This window comes from Lepidochelys olivacea, assembly GCF_965140295.1.
Source record: "Lepidochelys olivacea isolate rLepOli2 genome assembly, chromosome: 12".
Lineage (NCBI taxonomy): Eukaryota > Metazoa > Chordata > Testudines > Cheloniidae > Lepidochelys > Lepidochelys olivacea.
The window spans coordinates 32,602,269-32,628,504 of NC_140422.1; the positions used below are offsets into that span (position 1 = coordinate 32,602,269).

The 26,236-nt window shown below is 45.1% G+C and overlaps 1 protein-coding gene across 2 annotated transcripts in view; it reads left to right on the top strand.

The window, feature by feature from the left end:
- The first annotated feature begins 16,188 nt into the window (after positions 1-16,188).
- CMIP (c-Maf inducing protein) overlaps positions 16,189-26,236 on the top strand; it is a 170,356-nt gene continuing 160,308 nt past the window's right edge. For both annotated transcript variants that reach the window (XM_084644733.1, XM_084644734.1), the window contains exon 1: positions 16,189-16,523. In XM_084644733.1, coding sequence (XP_084500859.1) covers positions 16,227-16,523 — 297 coding nt within the window. In that variant the 5' untranslated portion in view covers positions 16,189-16,226. The remainder of the gene's footprint in view (positions 16,524-26,236) is intronic.

Sequence of the window (26,236 nt, forward strand, 5' to 3'; positions counted from 1 at the left end):
CTGGTCTGGGATGAACCCCTCAGTGTAGCTGTGCCAAACCAGAACAGCAAGGAATGAATTCTGTCTCAGAGCTAGAGTTACAGCTACCCCCTCCTGCTGACGAGGAGAGGAAGGTACTTCACCCCTTTCCGTGGAAACAGGCATTCTCGCAGTGCCTCTGGCCAGCTGCTCTATCTGGAGCCAAGGCTCTTCCCACTCCCCACCCTACTGTGCCCCTCACACCCACTTGTGTACAGCATGGAGTATTAAGTGAGTAATTAACTGCTCTCCCACTGTAGTCAGAGTCACAGTGTGCGGAGAGGCATAAGGCAGCTTACGTATTTCCCTCCCTACATGGCTAGGTAAGTAAGAACCTAGCCCTAAATGACTTGCTTGTTTGAAGTTGATTGCCTATGTGATTTCCTTATCTAGGGTTCATTCACCATCCCTTGTCACAGCTAAACTATCTGCAGAGGATGAAATGCAATCTTTGGCAGGTAATCCATTCCAGCAATTGGACAGGTACCACAAGGACTTAGTCCTTCCTCTGCTAATGACTCATTATTATGCTGTGTAGCCCTTCTGCTATGAGGTAGCAGATTTGGGGGCTTTGCAGCTGAGTTTCCTGTTGGAAAAGAAATCAGTGGTATAGTCAGGATATTTTCTTGGTGTAATGTATTTTATTTACACGATATACACCTGTCCTGGAACAGAGGTGATTACAAATGGCATGTAAGCAATCTCTTTTAAATTACTGCCCCAAACACTAATACATAGTTCCCAGGGGCCAACTCCACTCCCAAAATTGGCTCTTGTTAGAGATTAAGGCAGGGAAAACTCCCTTCCCATTTACAACAGCTTCCCCCAAAATAAATTACATCACTAAACTAACAACAAAGTAGCCTTTCTCCAAGGACTGTACACTGCATGCACCCTAAGAGAAGGAACTTGTAAGAGTGTAATGGCACCAACTGAGGACTCCCACCAAAACTGCGGTCTAAAAGATCTCTCTCGCACAGGCTGCTTTGCATCCCGGAAATGTGAGCTACCCCGAGTGTGGCTCTCTACCACCACAAAGTAACACAATCAAAGCTAAAGAAAAGGGAGGGGAATCCATTTTAATTATACATTTATTTAAGGCAACTTCACCTTTTTGAGAATTTTGACAACTGCTTTACTAGGCTGCTGTCTTTTGCCGTGGGGGCATGTTCCAGTCATTCTGATTAAACTCCCTCTTTGTTTCCTTCTCTACGGCTGTATAAAAGAGGCATTTTTATTTGTTTACATATGATTAGGCATGACAGATTGGCAGTTCCAGGAACAGGAGCAGAGATAGGGTTAAAAGCAGTGCCCCAAGCAGCCAGCTATGCCTGCTTTCTGCTAACTAGGATGGGTGGCTTAGCAGGTGTTCTTGGAAGGAATGCTGATGAGCCTCATTAGAGACTGAGGACCTGTGGGGAGGGGTCCCAGGTAGGGAGCTGTGGGGAGAATGCAGAGGGTTTGGTGGGAGGGGGAACTCTCCCGAATTATGAATGAAGTAACCCCGGCCACTGAAGCTGCAGGCGGCCATGCCTGCAGATGGTCAATGTAAACAAACTGTCTCATGGCCCGCCAGCAGACTACCCTGATGGGCCACGGGTTGCCCACCACTGATCTGGGGCATAGCCACAAAACTCCACTCCAGATACGAACCCTCCCAAAGTTTGGGGGCATTCAGATCCAGGCGTTTCTTCTGGACCCATCTCTCCTTGACAGTCTTTACAATGGGCTAGTTCCTGCGGGATAGTCTGTTGTGTTCATGTCTAGACTTTAAAGGGGTAAAGCATTCTTGACACCTTGTTTTTACAAGGAAACACACTCGCTTTGGGCATGATTACACTATGAGTACTTCCTACAGCGATGGAAGATTTTGTCCATCACTGTACATAAGCCAGCTCCCCACGCGGCAGTAGATAGGTCTGTGGAAGAATTCTTGCATCCACATAGCTGCCGCCCCACCAGAGGTTAGGGCAGCTTCACTATGGCCCTGAGGGGTGTGAATTTTTCACACCTCTGAGCAACACAGCTGAGTTGATCTAAATTTAAATGTAGACCGGGGCATAATTGGTTCCCTGCACCAATGCTGCACCTCGGTCCCTTCTGTTCTCAGCCAGTGGCACATAGGTTTAGCCTCCTGAGGGCTATAATACTTTGGTTTTGTTCTGGTTCTTGAGCTGGGTATGAGGGTCGCTGGATAGTGTTCGGTAGCCTATGACGTACAGGAGGGTGGGTTGGATGATCTTGTGGTCCCTCCTGGCCTCAACCTCTGTGACTCTATGACCTCCCTCCAAACTCTTCTTTCCTCAGCTAGCCAGTACTCCCTTCACTCCACCACTATAGAGGTTTCTATAGTGGATGGTGCTCGTGCTTAGCTGTAGGCTTGGAGGACTCATGGGCATCATGCAGAAGATAACTTGGCAGGAGGCATGGCAAGATGACAGAATATACCGTTCCCACTATAGCCCTACATAGGGTATGAGAAGTCCAGGGCTTCCAAACTGCAGTTTATTGGCCACTTGTTATCCAGCTGAGATTAAGTAGAAAATTTCAGAGGAACCCAAAATGGAATTTGGCCTGAGCAGCTCTAGTTAAATGCTGAAATAACTTTCAAAAATACTTGTAAGTAATAAAACCCAAGGGGGGGCCGGAATTGCTCGTTTTAGCAAGTTCAAGTTTCATCTTGAGCCTTATCCACCATCTTCTATTTTCAGTATTATTCTACTCTATTCAAGCTCTTATATGGTACTCCTCACTAAGGTATCTTCATGCCTTCCAGCAGTGCATAGAGCAAGGTGACTTATATCTGTCACCTCCTATAATCCAATTAAAATGTGGCTTTTATTTAACTCATTGAGATTCCATTAACAAACTCTCTGATGTAAATTCTTCCTGGAAAAACATATTCTCCACCCCCATTGTCATTACACAAAGTGAGAAATAAAACCCATCTGCATTCTAATCGCATTAGATTTATAGTTCTGTAGTAAACAGAAATGAGACCAGCTTGAGAATTTGCATCCGATGAAGTGGGTTTTAGCCCATGAAAGCTTATGGTCAAATAAATTTGTTAGTCTCTAAGGTGCCACAAGTCCTCCTGTTCTTTTTGCGGACACAGACTAACACGGCTCCTACTCTGATCCCTGTTACAGTAAACCTAGTTAATTAGTTTTAAAGAAAAAATTAAATCAATATAATGTTCTTAATTTACCCACATTGCTCCACTTTAGTTATAACACACTACATAGAATTCAGAAGGCTTAAAAAAAAATGGATAAGCAGCTTTATTCTCCTTAATCAACAGTTGGAAAGCTGAAGCACAAAGAGGTTAACGAACTTGGCTCAGGTAACAAAGTGAATCAATGGCCAAAACAGGAATAGACTTAGGGTCTCCTGACTCGGTTCTGCCTCCTTGCATATAAGTGAAAAGGCTGCTCATTAGAAAGAGCTGCTAGTCTAGTGTTCAGAGTAGCAGCCGTGTTAGTCTGTATTCGCAAAAAGAAAAGGAGGACTTGTGGCACCTTAGAGACTAACCAATTTATTAGAGCATAAGCTTTCGTGAGCTACAGCTCACTTCCTCAGATGCATATCGTGGAAACTGCAGCAGGCTTTATATATACACAGAGAATATGAAACAATACCTATTCCCACCCCACTGTCCTGCTGTTACCACAAGTCCTCCTTTTCTTTTAGTCTAGTGTTGTTAGCTTTGCACACCACACCCCTTTGTATTACCCACAATCTAAATGACAGAGGTGGTCAAACTTGCTTCCTGTTGAAAACAATGGTTCTGAATGACACATCACATCATAATGCATGAAGCAACTGCAGCAGGAATGGATTGATGGATTTTACTATCACGTGGTCTCCATGTACCTTTCTGTATCTGCTTCTGGATCAGAGTGACTAACAGGGTGGTTACTTTCAATCAAACAAGGTGACAAATTGGAGAGTGCTTTTGTTTTAGTGGTGGCTGTTGAACTTGTTTCAGTAACTTAAAGCGTGTGCTATTCAAAGCACTCACTAAATGGAAGAAAACTTATTAAAATGTTGCGGGGGCGGGGGGGAAGGGGGAGAAGCTACCTGAAAATATGGGGGAAATGTCCTGTAAATACCAAAGGAGTACTTGTGGCACCTTAGAGACTAACAAATTTATTTGAGCATAAGCTTTTGTGAGCTACAGCTGATGCTCAAATAAATTTATTTGTCTCTAAGGTGCCACAAGTACTCCTTTTCTTTTTGCGAATACAGACTAGCATGGCTGCTACTCTGAAACCTGTAAATACCAGACATGGACAAAATCATCAAAGGTTTATACTTTTAAAGTCAGGTGTTGTGGTTCTGTGGGGGCTCTACTATAAACCCAAATACATGGTCTGGGTAGCCAGATAAACCTCCAAGTATCTCAGTACTGGATCATGTTTTGGAGGATGTGGGGAATATTGTTTGTGTGTGGTTTTTTGGGAGGAGGCAAGGGTGGGAGAGAGGTTGCTTGTGTTACTATCTATGGGGTTGAAGTATCTTAAGTTCTAGTTTCTATCATCCAGGAACTGAAAATCATCCAGTGACTGAATCTCACAGAAAGAACAGGAGTACTGTGTCACCTTAGGGACTAACAAATTTAAGGTGCCAGAAGTACTCCTGTTCTTTTTGCAGATACAAACTAACATGGCTGCTACTCTGAATCTCACAGTATTTCTGTGTAGCAGTAGGATACAGAAAAGACCTATTAGGTAGAACATTGAGTCTGTGTCCCTGCAAGTACAGGATGAGGAGAGAATGCATCAGCTGTTAAGAGATTAAAACTTGATTAGAAAACATTTAAAATGATCAAACACATAAACTGTTGAATACATATTACACTCAAGCCATGACAGTACCTGTACATTAAAAATGACATTATAACCATGAATACCCAAAGAAAAAATGTCTGAACCAAAAATAGCCTGTGGTAGAAAATACAGATGAGGGTAAATAACATACAGAAGTTCATCAGTTTAATCAATTCAAAAAGATCCATCTGTCTTATCACTACCCATTCATGATCTGGATCATATTATTTTCATACTGACGGCATCCAGTGATGTGTTCAATGTAGATGTCGCTTGACCAACGGATGATGTCTGAAACTGTTGCCCTCAATAAAATCATCAACAACCCCATCAGCTTGGTGAAGTGTCAGTGCACCCCTACAGTCTTGGAACACAGTCTCATTGTTGGGATCCCAGGCACTCAGTGCTCCAGTGATCAGTGTGTGAATGGTAGCGGAATATCCCTGTTCTCTCAAGGCATCAGGCCAGTTTCCATTTCCGACTCTCAAAAAGGCAGGGATCTGGTTCTCCATAAGGCAGACCCCTGTTTCCAAGGAATCCTTATCTGTCTCTTGGAAAAAAACCCACTCCCTGTTTTTACCCTTTCTCTAGGGTCAGGTCACATCACATCTGGCTCTGTTCCTTTGTCAGCCTTCAGATAATTTACTGTCTCCATCACCTCTTCCAGCACGCTGTGTATTATCTTCCCCTGGGACTTTTTCATGTCTGGAGTTAACTCCCCCAGCCTTTCTTGTGAATACCGAGGCAGATGATTAACTGTAGCCAGATCTGCCTCTCTTTGTCAGTAAATTATCCCTTGCCATCTCTCCCCGCCATGTCTTGGTTTTAACTAACAATCTCATGAGATGTCTGACTCCTTGCTTTTGTGAGGGAACCATTTAAAACAAAAGCCACACATACATAAAACATGAACAGCACACGCTCACAGACAGTCATTGACACATACCGACAGCAGCCCAGAGACAGACACTTCTGCGGAGACACACACTGACGTAAACCAACACACAGACACATTTACTCAGTCACGCAGACACACACACACACACCGTCACAGGGACAGCTGGAAGGGTAAATCTGCACTGGGGCTGGCCGGTGACTGAAAATGCAGCAGAATGCTTAGGGAAGGCAGTCACAGTGGCAGCAACTAACTTCCACTGAGACTTCAAATGTGCCATCTCCCTGGGCCCAGTTTTTCCTGTGACCCTTTTTTAAACCGTTGGGACTAATGCATGACCCGATGTATTTTTATATTCTAAATCAGTGGGAAGACAGAGTAACCATTTCTACTGAAGAAACACATACTTCTGGACTTTGCATCTCCAAACTATAGGAAACAGTCTCTCTGTAAGCAACCCATAGCTTCTTTTCTGCCACTAAGACTATGGAAATAATTAGCTGCTGGGCCCACCATTCATTCCATAACTCTCATTTTGATATTCATTTGCAGGTGCTAAAATCCATCAACTGTAGAGCCTATTCTTTTGACCTTAAAATGGCTTGGCAGCATCCTGTACGCCTTAGGAAATGGATTACTGTCATACCTCTGATATTTCAAGGGATTGTTCCCAGAACTCCAGTTACACAGCCCCATACTCATCAGGCAAGCTTCCTCCCCCATATCCATTATCTTCCTGGTCTGGGACATTAAGAAACACTATAGTTAATTAATGACTGCTGTCCTGTAACCTCACATAAGCTGGTGTTTCAGCCTTGGTTATAAGTTAACTGAAGCTGCCGCACAAAGTAAGCTGGCTTTCCAGCTGAATTCCTTTGTCTCTGGTTCACAGAGACCTACATGCAGTTCTAATCAAAACACAACGTGAAGGGGAGCCTTACTTTAAACTAACTGTTTACTCTCTCAGTTTCAGTCTGCAATCTCCTAGTTCTCTGCGCATTGGATGATTTATTTCTACCTGCAGTGTGTCTTTTTTCTATAGCCGTGCTGTCAGTTGCACGGCATTGTTTTCCTCTGAGTGTCTGTATTTCTTGTCATCCCAAACTCTTTGGCAAATGTTATATTTATTTTAAAACCAATCCCACTTCCCCTACTCATCCTTCTTTCCAGTACTCTGATTCCATGGACCTCACCCAACCCTTCCTGTTCTCCTGTTAAAACTGGGGTCATGGTTTAGAATATTTCTGGCTTCGCTTTAGTCCCGACTCTAGAACTAACTAGGGCGATATACTGATATCCATGGTCTGAAGCAAGTCTAAGACCTAGGACATGTCTACACTACAGAGCCTATGCCAGCATAGCTATCTTGGTGTCCCCAGGCTGGCATAACCCCCTATGCAGGTACAGTGTATGCTGACAAAAGTGCTTCTGCTGGCACGTAATATGACCTCCTAAACCATGTTGGCTAAACTGGGCATAGCTGTGTCTATCCAGGGTGTTTAGTCAGCAGAGCTATGTCCGCTAGGGGTGTGTGATTTTCCCCCTGCCCCCTTACCTGACAAGGCTATGCAGTGATAACTTTGTATTGTAGCCCAGGCCCTTGTCTACACAAGGGTTTTCAGCCACCAGTTTAGTCACACTGATACAGCTTGAGGGTGCAAATCCCTAATGTGGATGTGCTGCACCAATGTAACTGGTGCAATTCAAACCCCTATTATCGACAAACTGAATCCATGTAAATTGGTGCAAACCCTCAATGTGGATGTGCTGACCGAATGTAAACCTTGATTTGCACTGGTGCAGCTAACCCATCAGGTAAACTAGTTTACAAGTCATGGGTTGCATTGGTGCAATGGTTGTTATACACCCGGTAAAGGCAAGGTCTTAAAGGCTTCAGGAGCTGATTCTAAGACCTGGTCCCTCTTGTTTCTGATCTCTTCTATTCTCTTTTTCTTTCTTGCATTTGTATCTCAAATCTTGCCTCAGTTCCACTGAAAATCCCAGTGAAGTGTTATACTCCCTTTCTGCCTTCTTTTTCTATTTTGCAAGGAGCAAGCCATAGGCCAGGTCCACACACCAAAAACCGAATTCATTCATCATAAAAATGTCCAAATTTCACATAATGTAATCCTGTTGTAACCCAGAAACATTGGCTCCTGTGGTCAGCTGCAGCCCTTTGTGTTGCCAGAACCAGATATATTTTCTTTCTTTTTTGGGGGGAGGAGGTGGGTGAGTAAAATTGCTTAGTGCATTTCTTCTGTTTATGTGGCCCATCCTCGCAGGTAAAATATCCCGTTGTAATCAGTCTGTTCTTTTCATAGGCTGTTGGGATTTGTCATCTCTTTGTCCTATTGCATGTCTGATGTGGAAGGCCTTAAGCCAACTGCTACTACCATCATTTTACTTCCCTCAGTCCCTTGAATTGTAAGCCTGCAAGGAAGGTGTTGCCTTCCAAGAAATCCGCCAGGCTAAGCTGAGGAACAGGTGGAAACAATCAATACACTTATTTATGCAATTACCAAAACAAACTAAAAAACCAAATGTCTTCAGTGATATCTGTGTATATAAAAATTATTAAAGATAAAAATATATCTGATCCCTCCTCTTTCATCCTTTGCATGTTACTTGTCTTTTTAGGGTATGTCTACACAGCAAAACCTTTGCCCAACACCTGACCTAGCTTGACTCCAGCAAGGGTGGGTAACAACAGCAATGACGACAGTAGAATGTGGGTTTCAGCATGAGTAGTACAACAGCATGAGACCCTGGGTACATACTTTCCTTGTTAGTGTACTCTAAAGCCTGCACTGTGTTGCATTCATTGTTATTGTTACCTGCACTAGTTAGACTCAAGCTAGGTCAGATAGGCTAGCCCAAGAGTGGCCAACCTGAGCCGGAGAACGAGCCAGAATTTACCAATGTAGTTGCCAAAGAGCCACAGTAATATATCAGGAGCCCCCCCATCAGCACCCATACTCCACTCCCAGGGCCTCCCACCCACTGGCAGCCCCGCCAATCAGTGCCTCCCCCTCCCTCGCCACACCTCCCGGTCAGCTGTTTTGTGGCGTGCAGGAGGCGGAGCGAGGGCACGGCAGGCTCAAGGGAGAGGGCAGGAAGGGGTGGAGTGGGGGCAGGGCTTGTGGCAGAGCCAGGGGTTGAGCAGTGAGCACCCCCTGGCACATTGGAAAGTTGGCGCCTGTGGCTCCAGCCCCAGAGTCAGTGCGGATACAAGAAGCTGCATGTTAACTTCTGAAGAGCCGAATGTGGCTCCGGAGCCACGGGTTGGCCACCCCTGGGCTAGCCCATGCACAGCATTTGCTGTGTACACATATGACTGTACACTCTTTGGGCCTGGGACTGTGTCTTTATATTGTAAATACAGTGCTTAGTACAAGGCCCTAGTCACTGCATAATGTATCCTGACATCTGACAGGAGTCTACACAGTCTTTGCTAAGGGCTTGTCTCCACTACCGCTGGATTGGCAGGCTGCGATCGATCCCGCAGGGGTCCATTTATTGTGTCTAGTCTAGACGCAATAAATCGACTGCTCAGAACTCTCCCGTCGACTCCAGTACTCCACCAGAACGAGAAGCGCAAGCAAAGTCGACTTACCGCAGTGAAGACGCTGCGGTAAGTAGATCTAAGTATGTTGACTTCAGCTATGCAATTCACGTAGCTGAAGCTGTGTATCTTAGATCGACCCCATGCGGTAGTGTAGACAAGCCTGACCCATGTCATGTGACTGAGGATAGGAAGTGAAGTTCTGACTCACTCCTGTGCGTCACACTTTTTATTAAAGGTACTACCATAATATAGATATTTAATAATAAACATAATTAGTAATCCGTGGTGTCATTCTATCTTTTCTTCCGTGGCACCGCATCACCACGCTAGCTGAGATTAATAGCCCCACTATCTCCACCTTCTTCCCCCTTTCCCAGTCTGGTTTTTTTTTCTGATCTTTTATAAACAGTCTGGATCCTTCAAGCATTTCCCCCTCTTGAAATCTCACTTCCCCACAGCGGCAGTTTAGCCTGCAAAGAGATGAAACTCTCCCCCTTGTGCTATTCCTCTTTTTCTATTGTTGGACCTCCTCTGTTTCAGTGACATTTCAGACATTTCTCCTGCTGAGTTGGGTTATAGCTCTGTCTCACAAGTATTTTATCTTGGCATTCTTATTTGTATGTATTATTTGTATCATAGTAGTTCCTAGGCACAATCAGACATCAGGCCCCATGGTGGTAGGTGTGAAACAAGCATGTAACAAAGAAGGCAGTCCATGCCCCAGAATGCTCATGATCTACATGACAGACAAGATGCGACAGGTGGATGAAACAGACAAACAGAGGGGGTCTGGGGTGGAAGGATGAGATAACAATAACATGAACAAAGTTTAGCAGAAAAGCAGACGTCGCAGCATGTCACTTGCCTAACCAATGCCAGGCAGGAGTGATTTGCCGGCACTATAGCAGAGGTAAGTGCTGATGAGGGACTTAAAGGAGGATAAGGTGGCAGCTTTATGGATTTTGTTGGGGTGGGGTCTTTTCCCAGGCACTTGGAATGATGGGGGAGTAAGGTGGAAGGAGAAGTGCAACATCAAGCCTGTATAGAAAGAAGATCCCGTTTATATTGAATCAAGCATTTGAGAGTATGGATCCTGTGTGCAAGGAAACAAAGGTAGGTTTGTAACTCAAGAGTACACTGACTCTGAGTAGTTGGAACTGGATTGCAACTAGCTGTTTAGCACTATTTGTACTAGCCAGGAAAGTGGAGAACATAGAGACCAAATACAAAAAACAAATAGCATTTTGGAAGCTGAAAGCAGGAGAATCATACTAATCAGAGACAGGAAATAGTCTGTTTTAGTTCATCTAGTCCTGCTGTCCCCATGCTCTGATCCACCTGCGGAAGTCCTTCCGGCAGTTTGCAGAATTAAATATTTGAGAACCAAACAATAAGTGATTAGAGTTGGGAAAGGGAGGTGATTCTACAACAGCATTTTAGTTTTATGCAGTGGTCTGCACTCAGAGAACCCCAGATCTAGCCCATCTCCCAAAGGCAGTGCAGGATTGTACTCTATAGGACATTTTTTCAGGACTATCTGGTCAAGTTTCAAATGTCGCAAACAACGTAGCTTCCACCTCTCCCATGGGTAGCCGATTCTGTTTCAAGTTCAATTCTGAACCCTGATCTTGATAAGGTTTATTGGCACTCTGAGATTATGATGACTGCGATTTTAAACAAACTTTGACCCTCAGGACCCTTAAAATCTCTGGTAACAGTGCACTGTAGGATGCTTCATGCATTCAGTGGAATCTCTGAAATTGGGGAATTCATCAAAGGAATAATTTTGAAACATTTAAAATAGTACAGCATTGTTGTGACAATGAAGCCATGAAGACAATCACAAGCAGGGATTTGCTCTGAGTCAAAAATGGCACTCTATAAGCATTGACTGATGAAATAATTAAGCCACACAGGACCCTTGTAAGGTAGGTAAGAAGTTCTGTTATCCCCATCTAACAGTTGGGGAAACTGAGGCAGAACAGTAGAAATTAAATGAAAGGATTGGCTATCACAGGGAGCTGTGCTGTGTAGAACTTAGATGGACGGACAGAATCACAATTTGGGAATTCCTGGTGCTCAGTCCTCTGCTTAGAAAACAAGCTCACATCCCTGCAGACAGCTCTGGCCCACCAGCCTCTATCTCCCTTTTATGGCTAACACAAAAAGGTTACCTTTGACAACAGACATTTCCAGGCTCTAGATAGTCAGAGTGGATTTCCCCCCCCCCCCCTTGAGCTGACTGTGGCTAAGAGTTTGTCAGAACATCTGTTAACACTGTAGCCTCCTGTAAAATTAATTAGGATGGACTGAACAAACAAGCAATGTTTTAATCTTTTTTTGTCAGCTATGCAAGTGCATCACAAACCCAACTGGGGTTAAACCCCTCTTGACGCATGTGCATTTTTATATCTTGCCTCTGTTTATAGTCACTCCTTTCCTCCCCTCCACCCCCACCCATTGAGTTTGTAATGTGGTGCCGTTGCCCGCCCCGAGTTTGCTTTCACAGAAGGCCGTACTTTCTGCTGTGTAGATTTTGGCATCTCAAGTGTTTTTCATGGGTTTTCCAAGCCCCCATTGCTATACAACCTGTGTTATTGGCAGCCAGAAGTACCCATGGATTTCCTGTCTTTCTTTCCTCCAGAATTCACATTGTTTTTATTTTAACACACGGTTATTAATGGGTGCTACCAAGCATAAGAAGTCATCTGATGCCAGTGCTTCTGTTTTGGCAATGAGGAGGGACTTTATGCAGAACACTTGATGGACCTGAACATAGACAGCCAAGAGACTAAATACTGGAAGTGCATGAAAAGTGTGTTTAAGATGAGATTCCTAGCCAGAAATAGGCAAAGGGCTGCATTTATGGGTCAGTCGCACTTTGCGGGTTTAGAGATGAGAAGATGAACATTCCAGTTAACAATACACATCACAACTGAATTAGCCTGAAGGGGGGGGGGGAAGCTTCTGTATCTGCAAAAGAGGAATGTATTTAGGCCATCTTAATTAGGCTGGATGGGGTGGGGCTATCCTTGTTTTCATGGCCATTACTTTTCATTAAGCAATGTTTTGTGTTTTTAAAAAAAACTTATTTTAAAATGAATTTTAGTGATTTCTGAAGTGCTGATTTGACAGCCCTGGAAACCAGCAATGTGGTCTAGTAGATAGGGTATTGAACCGGGAGATCTGAGTTCTATTCCTGTTTCTGGCACCGACCTACTGTGTGACCTTGGATAAGCTGACTTGGGCTCAGGTTGTTGGGCTTTTTAATTGCAGTGTAGATGTCTGGGCTTGGACTGGAGCCTGGGCTGTAGGACCCTGCAAGGTGGGAGGGTCCCACAGCTTGGGCTGTAGCCTATGCCGGAACATCTACACTGCAATTAAACAGCCCCCCAGCCTGAGCCTCAAGAGTTCAAGTCAGCTGGCACAAGTCAGCTGCGGGAGTCTAACTGCAGCATAGACATACCCTCTGCCTCCTCTGAGCCTTCCTCTGTCTTGTCTGTTTAGATTGCAAGCACTTAGGGCAGGGGCCCTCTCTTACTATGTGCCTGAACAGTCTCTAAGCATGGGGGAGCGGAAGCAAGGGGGAGTTCACCTCAGTGTCTCTCAAAGTAGGTTGGTTTAAAGGGACGGAAGAAGGTTCCTCTTTTTTTCCGGAGTGGCTTTCTCAAGCCTATTGTTAACAGCCATTTGACAGCTGCTTCTGAGGCTGTATGGCTGCTGGGAAAAAATGGGGCTTAGGAGGGGTTATTTATTATTTAAGCATCCGTCTACCCCTGTGTCTATGTGGCTGAGGTATTTTTAGAATGCTGATCACCGTAGTATCTAGGCGCCATCTTGTTGGGGTCTGGACTCAAAGCTCCGCCGGCTGACGTCTTGTACTTTGGGTGATGTTTCAGTTCTCAGTACTTTCCTGAGACTGGAGGAAGAACACCACTAATCAGACTCACTACGGCAGTGACCGCAACAAGCCGGTTACGGGCTTCCTGTACCATTTTCTGTGCTGGTTGCAACACAAGGTGACACAGAAGCCAGGAATCTCAGAATTCACCCCGTGCTGCTCCAGCTTCCTTCTTGCCCATTCATAGCGGGGGCAAAGTATCTCCCAGGGCCTTGATAGGGGTGTTGTGCTCGTGCTGTTTGAAAGGGTGATTTAAGTGGGTGGGGGGAGGAAAGGAATGGACAGACTTACTTTTGTCCAGTATGTTACCTGAAACAGACAGATGCAAGCCCTCCCTCAGGAGAGGGGGCCGGGGTCTCCCACAAAGGGCCAGCAAACTTGTCCCAAAAGGGGGGGATCCAGCAGGGCTCATGTTGCAAGGCAGCATCAGTGGCTGAAGGGTGGCTATACAGATGGCCTGGTATGGGGGTGGGAGGTGTGTGTTTGTTAGGCCTACTCTGGCTGCACAGCCCCCCAGCTTCATGCTAAACTTCCCCTCCTCCCCAAGCTCCCTGCCTCTTCTGGGACCAACCCTCCCTTGCTCCCTGCTCCTCCAGTGCCACTGCTTGTTCCTCCAACTCCCCCCACCGATCCCACATCCCTCTGTGCTCCCCCCGCCCCAATCCCTCCCTCCCCAATCCCCCTCTCCCACCTTCTCTTCCTTCCCTGACCCCCCACCCGACCCCCCATCCCTCTGTGCTCCCCCCTGCCCCAACCCCCCATCCCTCTCTCCCACCTTCTCTTCCTGCCCTGATCCCCACCCGACCCCCCATCCCTCTGTGCTCCCCCCTGCCCCAACCCCCATCCCTCCCCCATCCCCCTCTCCCACCTTCTCTTCCTGCCCTGACCCCCCACCCGACCCCCCATCCCCCTCTCCCACCTTCTCTTCCTGCCCTGACCCCCCACCCGACCCCCCCATCCCTCTGTGCTCCCCCCTGCCCCAACCCCCCATCCCTCCCCCATCCCCCTCTCCCACCTTCTCTTCCTGCCGACCCCCCACCCCGATCCCCCAGTGCTCCCCCCACCTTCTCTTCCTGCCCTGACCCCCCACCCGATCCCCCATCCCTCTGTGCTCCCCCCTGCCCCAACCCTTCCCGATCTCCTTCTCTTCCTGCCTCTGGCCCCCCTCCCCCAACTCCGATCTCCCATCCCTCTCTCCCTCTGTGCTCCCCCCTGCCCCAACCCTTCCCTCCCCGATCCTCCTCTCCTGCCTTCTCTTCCTGCCCTCTGACCTCCTTCCCTAACCCCTCCGTCCTCCCCCACCCCAACCCCCCATCCTTCTCCCCCCGCCCCAACCCCGATCTCCCATCCCTCTCTCCCTCTGTGCTCCCCCCTGCCCCAACCCTTCCCTCCCGATCTCCCTCTCCCGCCTTCTCTTCCTGCCAACCCCCCACCCCGATCCCCCAGTGCTCCCCCCTGCCCCAACCCCTCCCTCCCCGATCCCCCTCTCCCACCTTCTCTTCCTGCCCTGACCCCCCACCCGATCCCCCATCCCTCTGTGCTCCCCCTGCCCCAACCCTTCCCGATCTCCTTCTCTTCCTGCCTCTGGCCCCCCTCCCCCAACTCCGATCTCCCATCCCTCTCTCCCTCTGTGCTCCCCCCTGCCCCAACCCTTCCCTCCCCGATCCCCCTCTCCCGCCTTCTTTCTGACCCCCACCCCCTCCCCCCTGCCCCAACCCCGATCTCCCATCTCTCTCTCCCTCTGTTCTCCCCCCTGCCCCAACCCTTCCCTCCCCGATCCTCCTCTCCTGCCTTCTCTTCCTGCCCTCTGACCTCCTTCCCTAACCCCTCCGTCCTCCCCCACCCCAACCCCCCATCCTTCTCCCCCCGCCCCAACCCCGATCTCCCATCCCTCTCTACCTCTGTGCTCCCCCCTGCCCCAACCCTTCCCTCCCGATCTCCCTCTCCCGCCTTCTCTTCCTGCCCTCTGACCCCCCCACCGATCCCTCCCTCCCTCCCCACCCCAACCCCTCCGTCCTCCCCCACCCGATCCCCCATCCTTCTCCCCCCTGCCCCAACCCCTCCCCTGATCCCCCTCTCCCTCCTTCTCTTCCTGCCCCGTGACCCCCCCCACTGGTCCCTCATCCATCTGTACTCCCCCCTGCCCCAACCCCTCCCTCCTTCTCTTCCTTCCCCCCGACCCCCATCCCTCTCTGCCCCGTGCCGCCCCCGGCACGGCGCCGGCGCTCATAATCTCCCCCCCGCGCTCTGCAGCCAGCCCCCACGCCGGGGCTCCGCTCTGGGGGGGGGCAGCGCGCGCGCACTGCCCCCCGCCGCCGCTTGGCACGTGCCCCCCCCCCCCAGTCCTTTGCACCCCGGGCCGCCTGGAGCAGGCAGCGCACGGCACCGCAATCTGCGGCGGCCATTGACGTCAGAGGGGGCCCCACACATGACCTCGAGGAGACCAATCAGAGCCGCCCTGTGAGCGGCTGCGGCTGCCGCTGCCCCAGTCTGTCGGCGGAGCCACTCCGCTCCTCTCCGGCCGCCACAGCCACATGCCCACGCTCCGCGCCGGCTGCACGCGCCCCCCCGCACGCGCGCAGCCCCGGGGGTCCGGGGCAGAGACCCGCGCGCCCTCCCCGCCCCCCCGCCCGGGCGGGTTCCCCGCCGCTCCGCGCGCGCGGCCAGCTGCCCCGTGCGGCCGCCCCCCGCGCCCCGCTGGGCGCGCTCCGCGGGAGCATGGATCCGGCGCAGTGAAGCCGCCGGAGGACGCCGGGACGGCGCTGCCCAGAGGCCAGAGGCGCGCGGGTTGTCGCTGAAATCAGGAATTTTTTTTTTTTTTTAAGTTGCTTCCTTCCCTTTTTGGGGGGTGGCTCGTTCCCTCCCCCCCCATCCTCTCGGACAGTTTTCCCTCACGCTCCCCCCCCCGGCCAGGCGGCTTTTTTTTTGGGAGGGGGGGCTTTTTATTATTATTATTATTATTATTATTTTTTTAAAAAACCCTTTTTTTTTAAAAAAAAAGGCGGTCCCCAAGCGGCAATGGATTTTACCGGCGGCTCGGGCGGGGGCAGCGATCGCCGCCAGATCGAGGAGAGCAAGCCGCTGCTGGGTGAAATGTCTGCTACGGAGGGGAGTAAAATGGGTGCTGCTCGTTGCAGGCGACCCCTTCTGCACTGCAATGGCATGAGGTATAAACTGCTGCAAGAGGGGGACATCCAGGTCTGTGTCATCCGGCACCCCCGGACATTTCTTAGCAAGATCCTCACCTCCAAATTTTTGAGGAGGTGGGAGCCTCATCATGTAACCCTGGCGGATAACAGCTTAGCCTCCGCTACGGTAAGTACCGTGTCCGCACACGGCTCCGCATCTTCCTCGGAGAGCAGGACGCGCTCCTGTCCTGCAGCGCAGAGCTAGCCCCCCGCTGCTGGTCTTCGTGCCTTGGCTCTGCTTTCTCTGTAACGCAAGGCAGCCCTGTTGTCAGACTGCTGTTGGGTATGCCCCTTCGTCAACACGGGCAGCTCGATTTTATGTCCACCTACAGTCTGCGAGAAAATCAGTGTTGTTGTTGAAGTTACATCTCGGGGATGGTTAGGAAATCTAGAAAAGCCTGCCTGCTGTAGAGGGCTTGGTGATACCTGTGTTAGGCTTTTTAAAGTAATTGCCTGAATGTGTGTAAGGTATAACCAGAATTGTATATTGCTTTCAAAAATGCAAGGCTAGTCTGAAGCTTGCTATGTTGGAAGAAGGGTTCAACCACAGGTCTACCTTCATTTTTTTTTTTAAACCCCAGTTGCCTACATTCATAATTTTGTTCTATGATAACATGGGGGGGGAACTTTACTAAAGCAAATCTCATTGAACTAAAAAAGTGAAAACAAAAGTAAGTACGTATAGTAACTGATGGAAAATAAATATTCTCTTTGTGCAGGACTGGAAAATGAAAAATTAAAGAATCTGTTCCTCCCTATCCGTGTGTGTGTGTGTGCGGGCGCACATGTGTGAATGAACCCCAACGTCCAAAACCCTGTTGGGATATTTTTTATTTTTTTTGCAACCATAAATAGTATTCGCTAACTTGTAATTGTATTGCATTTTAAAGGCAAATCTCATTTTTATTCTTTGTGTGATATTTTTATGGTTTTGTTTCTTGGGAATGTGATAGTGATGTGAAATTAGGATATTTTAACAATATCTAAACTAAAATCTGCAAATGCCATTTGACGTATTGGCAAGGTTGAAGGTAGGGAGGAGGGAGACAGGATGCTTTTAATTTTGAAACCAGATAGTTTCGGTATGGACCATGAATATGCTGTCTTGGTCTAGGCCTTGTTGTTGGTTCTGATTTTGGTGGTCGCTTATCCTATCCAGAAGCTGACATTGAAATATGGTGGTCTCCTTTAGGGTTTTCTCTCCCTCATTGAGGACAATGTAGAAAACCAAGTTGTAAGCAAATATTACCAATACAAAGGGTACATATAGCAATATGTACTAGCCTTAAAAATATGGAGAGTGTGTGTATACAAATAATAAAAAAAAATTACACATGTATTAAACGTGGTATCAATACATTTAAAGGCTCCCGTGGCATTTGTGCAGCAGTATGAACCAATGAAATTTAACAAGTTTACACACGTATTTACAGTCCTATAAGACTTTAGGTAGATAGTGGTTTAATTCTGGCTTTTTGATTTGTGTGTAAATACCTTATTTTTCTCAGTGGATCTTCTGTAGAATAGAACAGGTACATTGGTTTAACATAGGAAACTCACAATGTAATATGGGCCTGGGAATTAGTCTTTATATGGGTGTCCATCAGTGGTCTATTTGGATGAGTTTCCTTCAGTCAGTGGTGTATTTGAAGATTAAACATGGATCTAACTTTATATGAGAACAGCACACATGTAAATGTTCAAGGCCTCTTTAACACAGTATTCTGACACACACACAGTATCTCAAGTGGGATCATCCACAGGGGTATCTGTAGGTAGACCATCTTCCCGTCCTGAAGGGCCTGATGTGGTTCTTTTTCATACCTAACATGCTGCCACTATGCCATCTTCTGCTGTTCCATTGAGCTATCCAGGATGTTCACATGCCCAGAAGAATATTAACCTCTCCCTGAGCTACTGGTAGGAAAGAAGCAATAGGCAAGGAAGCATTAAAGGAGAATTTCCCCAAAGGAAACCTGGGTATAGAACAAGTTTGGGTTCTGCATCATTCTGTGAAGATACTTTGAGGGCAGAGCGGAAGTTGAATACTAATAGCGAAAGGCATTTTCTTTGCAGTGGCCATGCTATCTGAAAAGGAGAAAAGACGTGCAATACCAGATATTGATATGGGTAGTCATATTTGTGCTTAATATATTAAAAAAACCCAGAAAATAAAAATACATCAGAGATTAATTTTTATGTTCGCGAAGAGAGCGCTACCTCTTTCTTTCTGGCAAGGTTTTAACTCTGTTTCAGACACCAGGATAGTACTTTCTGAAAGAATTTCCCATTCACTTTATGCTAGTTCTCAAATTAATACGTGGTTTTCTCTCATCCTGTTTCATTAAGACGCATAATTAACAGAGATATACTAAATTACTCTATCATTCCATGCACCAATGTCTCTTGTTGCTGCTGGTCTCATTGTTTTCCGTGGGAGCTCCATTTTGTTGAGTGGTGCTTATTTGTGCTAGGTCTTGCACCTGTAATTATCATTTCTCAGTGCCAGTTCACTAAGTAAATACAGTATGTTTAGGGCTAAGTCCTGCTCGCCTTATGTATGCATGCAGGTAGCCTCATTTATTTCCAAGGGACTACTTAGGCAAGTAAGGGGAGCAGAATATGCCCCAAAGTTATGTACTTGTTGCCTGAATGTGTGGATCTATATTCAATCATGTTTTTAGACATTTGATCTTGGATGTTTAAATTTATTTTTGTAAAAAGCCAGGTGTGAATAATTCAAACAGATATCACTGTTGGTTTCAAGATAAGGTAGAAATGGAAAACGTATTGAGTGCCTAAAATTAGGCACTTAAATCCATACTTAGGTATCTAAATAGAAGTGGCTCGATTTTTTTTTTTTTTTTTTCCCCACAGAGCTGCTGAGCCATCTGTAGGCTCCACTGAAGGAGGCACCATTGTGGGCACTCCGCACATCTGAAAACAGGCCTAGTTTCACACTTACAGCTTTCCATGTTCAAGGTGCTCTACAAACATTCCCTAATTAATCTTCCCGTCATCACTGTGCAACTCCTGTGGCATGATGAGTTTTAACGCATCCTATATAAGAGGAATAAAATTGAACCGGGAAATAACCTCACCTTATTTTGCATTTGAAAGCAAAAGTTTTGGGGGTAGCTAAAATATTAAACCTTGATCTAGCCAGGTCTGCACATAAATGGTATGGATAAAATATTTGTTAGTCACAGACATTTGATATTCTCTTTGTTATCGCCTGGGACATATGTGACTGAAATCCACCTCCACAAACTTTTATTTGTTAACCAATTCAAGTCCAGACGTTGGGTTATTTTGCATCTGGATTGTCCATCTGTTGTTTGTACCTCTGATAGACACTGTTCCTGGTTTATTATACACATTTCTACATGGATCTGTTGTTTTGTTAAGATAGGTGACTATTTCCATTGTTTAATTAGGAAAATATACATTCTGGCTCTGAGAAGACAGCTTTCCTTGTTGAATCCATTAAGTAGGGAAATAAAGAGAGAAGTATTCAGGCCATCTTGTTTTAGTGAAACAGAATTCACAACCTTTACAAAAATCACATGATAAATTTTTTTCAGTGCTGTGAACAGTAAATGTTTCAATTATAATTAGCCTGTGTAAAGTAAAAATAGGAATCGCTTTATGTTAATTTTATGGTAAATTGTTGGCATGGGCACCAACCTAAAGGCATGAAAACTTTGCTCTGTTCTACAGTGGAGAGACCCCTCTTAACTCTGATCTACACCGAGAAATTAAATTGACTTAGCTATCAGTGTCACTTGGGAGGTGTGAAAAATTTGCACCTTTGAGTGCTCCAGTTAGGTTGACTTAACTCCCAGTGTAGTGGTGCCTAGGCTGATGGAAGAAACCACCTTTTGGTGGTCTGGATTAACTACCATGATGGAAAAAACCATTCTGTCTCTGTAGGAAGTGTCTATATTATGGTGCTGCAATGGCACAGCTGCGGTGCTGGAGCTGTGCTGCTGTAGCATCTGTAGGGTAGACGAAACCCTTCTTCCTGTGGATGTTGGGATTTTGCCTGATCTGTATTTTATTTCCATTGTTTGTTTCGTTTCTCATTTCTCTTCAGACAATTTGCTTTATACATGGCATAGTTGCATGAATACACATACATCCTGTGTAGGCTATACTGCTGCTGTGCAGGGATTTTTTTTTTTTTTTTTTTTAATATCAGTCAGCTTTCTAACTAGGGTTTTTTGTTTTGTTTGTTTGTTTGTTTTCTAAATCTTTCAGTGCCAATAGGACATTTTACTATTTTACAAACTTCATTTACCAGATAACAACTTGCTTGAGGACAAATCTGACTTTCTCCCTTTGGGAGTAATGATGTTTGTTTGCTTTATAAACATTTATCGAACTCTAAATGACAGTGCATTTGCTAATATTCTTTCTGTTTTTTTTAAATAGGGTCTGCCTTTGTTTAGGGATTATTTGGTTAGTGGCAATGATTGTAATAAAAAAGATCAATGATAATAAAATCCAATTTAATTTCTTTTCTTTAAATTGTTATGAGGAGAACGATAATTGACTATTTTGACTACAAAGATGAAAATGACATTTTCAATAGTTTTCAGGTGCCTGCCTTAACTGGGCTTCTGTAGAATCTTTCCGTTTCCTGCTTTGCCCGTTTTGTGTGTCTTCTTTTTTTCCTTCTGCCTCTTCCCTTTCATTCAGTTTCTTCCTTCACTTGGAGTATAATCTGGCAAACCTTACACTGAGTGCAATTGGTTTTTAGTCCCTGGAGTTTGTGTAACATACACGCATACAGGAAAAAAGGGGAGGATGAAGTAAGCCGTTCATTTTCACTATTGTGGTATGACATACTCCTAGTAACTCCATCTGGGAAGACAAGGCATAATTGCAAGCATGAAATTACTCATTAACATCCAGTTCCTTAAGGGAAAAATTAGCTTTTTTTTTATATATATACATTTCTTACTTATTTTTAGTTTCACTTTTACAGGGAGCTTGGATATAATGGAACATAACCAATCGGATTCAAAACTGGAAATAATCCTGAAGTGAATTCAGAGTTGTTCTGTGGGGGCACCAGTTTGTGGTAAAGAAATATATTTAAAAAAAGAATGGAAGTTATAGTCACCCAGGGAGCTGATGAATTGCATATACATTCACCCCTTAGATAGGTGTTTATATGTGATTGAAAATAAAAGAAGCAGATACAGGAAAATTTGCTTGAAATTAGGAAAGGGGAAACAGAGATTTGAATTCATTTTTCAAGACCAAATGGAAGCTATTGTGAGGTTGCATGTTTTTTGAACTTTTCTTTCCTCTGTTGCCTTAAAACCAAGGGAAGAATTGCTATCAAGTTAGAATCTTTGTTTTCTTGAGCACAGGCTCCCATTTAGTTAGAAAAACATGGTTTTAAAAACTAAATTTCCCTTGGAAAAACAATTTGATCAAGGGGGAAATGTTATGCAGAACTCGAAAGTTTCACAATAGGCTTAAAAACAGAACCACATTTAGAGGGTTCCTGAAATCCAAACACCATCAGGTTCCCCAATTTCTAATTAAAGTAATAATAAAAATAAAGTAAACAGTTACTTGATAAGCCAAATAAACGGTGGTACTGGAACAATTTGTATAGTGGGGGTGCTGAGAGTCACTGAACCAAACTGTAATCCTGTATATGATGGAAAGCACTTCAAGCCGGGGGGTGCTGTAGCACCCCTAGTTCCAGTATCTGTGTAGGAAAGTGCCTAACTCCTCCTCATGTTCCAAAATCTGTAAGTCCGCTGATATCAATGGGACTCTGCCAACATAAGTAAGGCAAGCTTGGCCCCTGCATCAGGACAGATATGGAATCAGGAATAAATTTAAGAGAATAATTTTCTAGTGCACCATAAAAATGAAATACTATATTAAATTTTCATTATGGAATAATGTGTCTGACAGCAACAAGTCAAAATATTTCATATGTCCAATTAATGCTCTCCTTTGTTATACATAAATGTGTAATGCATATGTTTGTCCATGTGTGCATATGATGGTGTGTTCTCTTTGTCATACGATATGATTAAGCCCTGTATCAGCCATCAGAATAGTTTCATCAAGCTCCTTAAAAAAATTAATTCTAGAATGTGTACATAACAATTGGTATTGTGGAGGTTTTTGCAAATCGTACCCAAAGTGTTGTTCCTTCTATATTTTACTAATAACATATAATCTGCATTGAAAAGCAAAAATCCAGCTGTCCTGCAGATTGTAAATGATTTGTTAGATGTTATTCTGCTGTAAATGACAGGCCATTTTTATTACTATCTTAGCCAAACTTTGTGTTAAAAAATTAACATAGTTTATTTCTTTAAAGTTGTTTCACCTCCATCAGACATTGCTTTAGGGATTATCTTCAAAAGAGTAAAAAAACAAGGTATCTATGTATCCAGTGCTGCCATGGTCATAGAACTTGAATACAATTCCCAACCGGAAGCCATATTTTTTTCAGTAGGATGAGAACTCTTTTAATACCAGTAGCATAAAAATCCTCATTTGTACATTTTACATTTTCATGGACATGCATGAGAAAGGCACTCATAAATTCCATTCTGTTTTATGTATCTTATTTATCATTGGAGGAAAGATGCAGTGCTAACCATTACATAATGACAGGTCCCAGGAGGAAGCTTGCAGGTTGCCTTGTGTACTGAGTAGAAGTCTGGTTCTGCAGTGGGAATTGAGGGTTCTCAGCACCTTGGAGGAGAAGGTCCTCAAGGGATTGTGAGATCATCTTTCTTTTGGCAGGGCATAGATTGAGGGTGTGACTGTGGCTAGCCCTCCTCACGTGTAGCAAGCTGGGAAGAAAGCACAAGAAATGACCACCCCTGTGCCGGGGCTCATCGCAGCCTCTGTTCCGTGGGCTCCTGCAGAGTACTATGCTCTGCCAGTGCTGACTATAGTGACCCTTTTCATGAACCGCTGAGCCCACTGCAGCAGGGCCAGCGCTGCTGGGGCATATGCATGATTTGTTGAAATGTATTCATATTTGTTAAACAGGATTGTGGTACAAGGGTAATGAACAGAACTACAAAGCAGTGAGATAGATTTTTTTTTTTTTGATCCGTTCTCAAACCTAAGCAAATAAAAATGTGGGGACAGAGAGCGCAAGAGGAAGGGAAAAATCTCCCAATGAGCCTTGCTATGATTTGCTGTGTCTTGAGGGGAAGAAAGAAAGGAGAGAGAAGAACTGATCTGTTGAACCTGTGTCTGTGATTCAGTGAAATGGGATCTGGTGTCTCCCTAAACCACCCTGGGTCAGAATGTGCTATTGCAAGCCCATCCTCCTCATTCAAAGTTCCCGAAAGCATCCTGCCAGCTTCAGCCTCACCGCTGCTTTCACTTCTCTCCCTTTGTATCATGCCATCCGAGTGTACTGCCAATTAAAAATCTTTACTTGCCCATGCATTTATGCGTGTAAAACGTGTCCTCGCCACTTTCACTCCCGTTACGTTTTAGAGCTCATGCATTGTCAGCGCTGACAGCATTTTAAAGGCCTGATGGTGACATTTAGGCATGTTGCCCCAAGGGGCAGCTTGTGCATGGATTGTGCCTCTAAAGGTGCAACTCCCAGCTCCCTGGGAGGATGATACAGCCTGCTCTATTCCAAGCTTGCATCCATCCTTTTGCTGTCTAGTGTGAAATGAGTGGGGTAGGGCCAGGATCCTGCTTCCTTTGTGGGAGCAGCCTCCATGCTCAGGGACTGCTCTTGTGTTTGGCCCTTGCATGGGATGCACAAAGTGGGGAAAGGTCCGTCCATTCTCCCCCCTCCCCAGTGCCTTTGCATTACGGCCAAGTCTAAACATCTAATTGGCTTTTCCACTGATGCTGTTTGCTTTTTGCATTTCAATCAGCTTGGACAATGAAACTAGCATGGTAGGGTCCCTTTCTGGTTCTCACGCCCTTGCCCAGTGCTTCCAGTATTGCCAGCTCTTGCAGTTTTATCATGAGCCTCACGATAAGATGTTTTCCTTAAAACACAGCTGCTGGAATTAAGAGATTGATGAGATTCTCTGGAAAGTAAATTCCTAGCTCTTGTAGGGGTGGAGAAAAGCTTAAAAACATGAACCTAGAAACCAGAAGGCAGATCAATAAAGAACCTCAAATATATTATTATTTTTTAAAACTCATGACATTTAAGCCAATCTCTTGAATTTTTGGGGCCAAACTCAGGATTTTTGAACAGTTGGCAATAAAAGGGTTTCCGCTGCCTGGGTTTCTAGCACTTCAGAGATGTTGAAATTATCAGAACAAAACAAAATGTTTTTCTTTTGAAATTTTAAAACCATGAAAATTTTTTGGTGAATTAGTGTTTGTAAAATTTTGTTTACTCTAAGACATCACAGATGACACTGTAAACGTTACCTGAAGAAAGTTGAGATTTAGTTACACTAAAGATTATTTGTTTATTTCAGGGAATACCAAGATTGCATTTATTTTTCTTATAAACTCTTAACAAAATCTAAATTTATGACAAACAACTACAGGAATTTTTAAATTATTTTTTCCCTCTGTTGTAAAGACTTATAGTATAGTCAGTCATACATATCCATATATAGAGTATATGCACGCAGTGTCTTTATTTATTATATGTACATTTTGTGGGCCAGAGTTTTGGCAGGCAATTGCATGTGCAGAGTGCTTGCCTAATTTGTGTTTATAGTTCCTGCAATTGAACATGTAAATCAGGTAATTGCATGTGCAGAGAGACAATTCTGATAATTTTTGTGAGCATTTACTGTTTTCTTGCTTAAAATAATGGTGTATTTTCTCTTAATAGCCCATTCTGACAACGTACAGGCATACTCTTGCTTCAGAGGTTGTCAGGATTGATTCCAGACCCAGACAATAGGTCAGTGACACTTTGACTACACTGAACCTTTTCAATAGCTCCTTTTTTATGAGGGAGATCTTGCTTCATTATTATAGGAACAGGGTATTGGGCACCATCTTTGCAAAAGGATTGGCGCTTTTTTCTCTGCGTGTAAAACACAAATGTTAGAGGTTGGTGTGTTGAACCTAGGAATGACTTGGGAAGAATATGTTTACAGAGGAGTCTCAAAACGTTGTGCTTGCTCTTTACTACATGTAAAAGTAAGAGGGCAGGATACAAGATGTAAAAGATTGTGTGGACTCTTAAATAATACATCTAAGAGCCAGATCCTTAGCTGGTATAAATTGATGTAGCTCCATTGACTTCACTGGGGCTATGTAAAGATATACTAGCTGAGCATCGGGAACCTCTGATTGGGGTGGTTCTTGGCAGCTTAGGTACATTGCTGTACAAAGAAAAGGAGTACTTGTGGCACCTTAGAGACTAACAAATTTATTTGAGCATAAGCTTTCGTGAGCTACAGCTCACTTCATCAGATGCTGTACAAAGGAAGTTTTCTGTGCGTAGACTTTTAGTGTGCCTGGTGTGGGCATTTGATGGCACTGGCTGAGAATTGTGACTAAATTGTTTCCTTGGATATAGTGGTTCCACAGATGCTCTGGTTCTAGCTGCAGTATTTTCTCTACCACCTAGAGTGGAGTTACTCAACATTTTGGCTCTGGAAAAGAAAGGGGGGGGGGGAACTTCCCCCAAATACCCTAGCAATCCCCCCCAGAGTGTGACAGCAATTCCTTTTGTAGTTTATCATAAACATTCTGATATTTGGGGGGAACTAGATGACTCGGGATTAGGAATGAGACTTGGGGGCTTCCAACTTGTAATCGAGACCAACCCAAGATTGTGGGGACCAGAAATTGTTACCAGGTGTGGCCTGTTCAGTGGCCTTTAAGTGAGTTTAGTGGCTTTTG